The sequence below is a fragment of the Sceloporus undulatus genome, unplaced genomic scaffold (assembly GCF_019175285.1).
Source record: "Sceloporus undulatus isolate JIND9_A2432 ecotype Alabama unplaced genomic scaffold, SceUnd_v1.1 scaffold_15349, whole genome shotgun sequence".
NCBI lineage: Eukaryota > Metazoa > Chordata > Lepidosauria > Squamata > Phrynosomatidae > Sceloporus > Sceloporus undulatus.
In genome coordinates this window covers 1-2,023 of record NW_024818266.1, presented here as the reverse complement: position 1 = coordinate 2,023, position 2,023 = coordinate 1, and the positions used below count along the sequence as shown (strand labels likewise).

Sequence of the window (2,023 nt, the reverse complement as noted above, 5' to 3'; positions counted from 1 at the left end):
ATTATTATTATTATTATTATTATTATTATTATTATTATTATTATTATTAAAGGGGACTGCGCATGCGCACATCGCCCCTCCGACTTACCCGCCTCAAGGCTTCGGCGGCGACCCTCAAGCCTATTGCGCATGCGTGATTCCAGCAGGTGCGGAGGCCACGCCCACTCCTCCGAGATCCAGCCAATCGGAGGGTAGCTCCGCCCCTCGCTCCCGGGCGCGCATGCGCAGTCGGTTTTTGCGCCAATTTTGAGCCGTGAGGGGAAGAGACCCGGGGCGGCGCGGAAGGAAGACACCAGCGAAAGGCCCGCAGAGGAAGAGGAAAGGGAGGCCATGATTGGGCAGAGGACGCTGCGGTCCTTCTTCTCCCCGCTCCCCGCCGGAGAGAAGCGGAGCCGCGTCTCGGAGCCGAACCAGGACGCCGAGGAGGTATGTTCTCCTATTAGTCCCCTTAACAGTTAATACTAGTGTTACGATACGGTTCTCCCAGCCAATAGGAAGCGCTGATAGAGGCCCTCTGCCAATAGGAAGTGGAGGGAGGCGGGACTTTAGCGTCTTTATTAGCCGCTCTAGGCCTCCTAACAAATAGGAAGCTCCACTCTAGGGCTCTCAGCCAATAGGAAGCGGGGATGGGCGGGACTTGAGAACTCCACCTTCACAAGCCACTCAGGGCGTCCCAACCAATAGGAAGCTCCACTCGAGGCCTCTTAGCCAATAGGAAGTGCAAAGATGAGGGACTTTAGAACACCACGCGCTGCGTTGAAATTAAAGCTGCGCGGGAGCCCAGCTGGAGGCTCGGGGCGGGGTTTACCTTCACCTCGCGGCATTGGCCCTTTGAGCCCTCTCCCAATTAAGGCGGTGGGCGGAGCGACGAAGCTAGTGGGCGTGGCCAATAGGGCCAATGGGAAGCTTGGGAGGGGCGTGGTCTTCCTCTTGTGATTGTTTTTCCCGCGAAAAGGCGCCCCCACGTGGCCGGAAGTGTGCTTTGTTTGGCTCTGGCCGCCATGCTTGCCATGCGACGCATCTTCCTGAATGTCTCCTTCTCTCTTTCCTTCCAGGCGCCCAAGAGGCCCAAGGCCAACTCCACCTCCGCCGCAAGATGGCCTCCTGCAACTGCTGCTGCCGCACTGACCCCAGAACAGCTGGAGCGCATCCGGAAGAACAAAGAGGCGGCCCAGCAGAGGCTGGCCTCCCGCACCGTCGTTGTCTCTGCGGCCCCCGAAATGGCGCCTGGATGGAAGGCCGCCCTGGCCCCTGAGTTCGCTAAGCCCTACTTCCCCCAGGTGGGCCACAGCAGCAACACAGCTTTTCCCAAACTCTGCTCCTTGAGGACTCCAACTCCCAGAAGCCACCACCAACAACAGCACTCAGGGATTCTGGGAGTGCCAGAACATCTCCAGGACTAGAGTTTGGGACCACTGCAGCTACATGGTGCTTACGTTGCTATTCCGCTCTCTATGGTCAGATGTTGATCATAGAAGTGGAGGACTTAAAAATTCCTAGAGAGAATAGTTCTCTAGGCATTTGTAGGCCCTCCATGATTCTATGATCAACATCTGGGAGATGTTGACTATATAGTTGCGCTGGAGGACCTAGACATTCCTAGGCACAACACTTTTCTAGGCAATTGTGTGATTCTATGGTCAACGTTTGTTGGATGTTGACCATAGAGTTGCACTGGAGATTCCTAGAGAGAACACTTCTCTAGACATCCAAGTCCACCAACATGATTCTGTGATCACCTTTTGGCAGATGTTGGCCATAGAGTTGCCCTGGAGGACCTGGGGATTCCAAGAGAGAAGGCATTTGCAGGTTCTCCATCAGAATCATAGAGTCGTAGAGTTGGAAGAGACCACTAGGGCCATCCAGTCCAACCCCCTGCCATGCAGGAAATCCAAATCAAAGCATCCCTGACAGATGGCCATCCAGCCTCTGTTTAAAGACCTCCAAGGAAGGAGACTCCACTACACTCCGAGGGAGTGCATTCCACTGTCGAACAGCCCTTACTGTCAGGAAGTTCCTCCTA

The 2,023-nt window shown here is 55.1% G+C and overlaps 1 protein-coding gene across 1 annotated transcript; it reads left to right on the top strand.

Moving 5' to 3' along the window:
- The first annotated feature begins 230 nt into the window (after positions 1-230).
- Positions 231-1,435, top strand: LOC121918535 (uracil-DNA glycosylase-like). The gene is made up of 2 exons (XM_042444568.1): positions 231-426; positions 1,056-1,435. The coding sequence occupies exons 1-2, from the start codon at positions 331-333 to the stop codon at positions 1,401-1,403; spliced, it is 444 nt and encodes a 147-aa protein (XP_042300502.1). The 5' UTR covers positions 231-330; the 3' UTR covers positions 1,404-1,435.
- Positions 1,436-2,023: the final 588 nt, after the last annotated feature.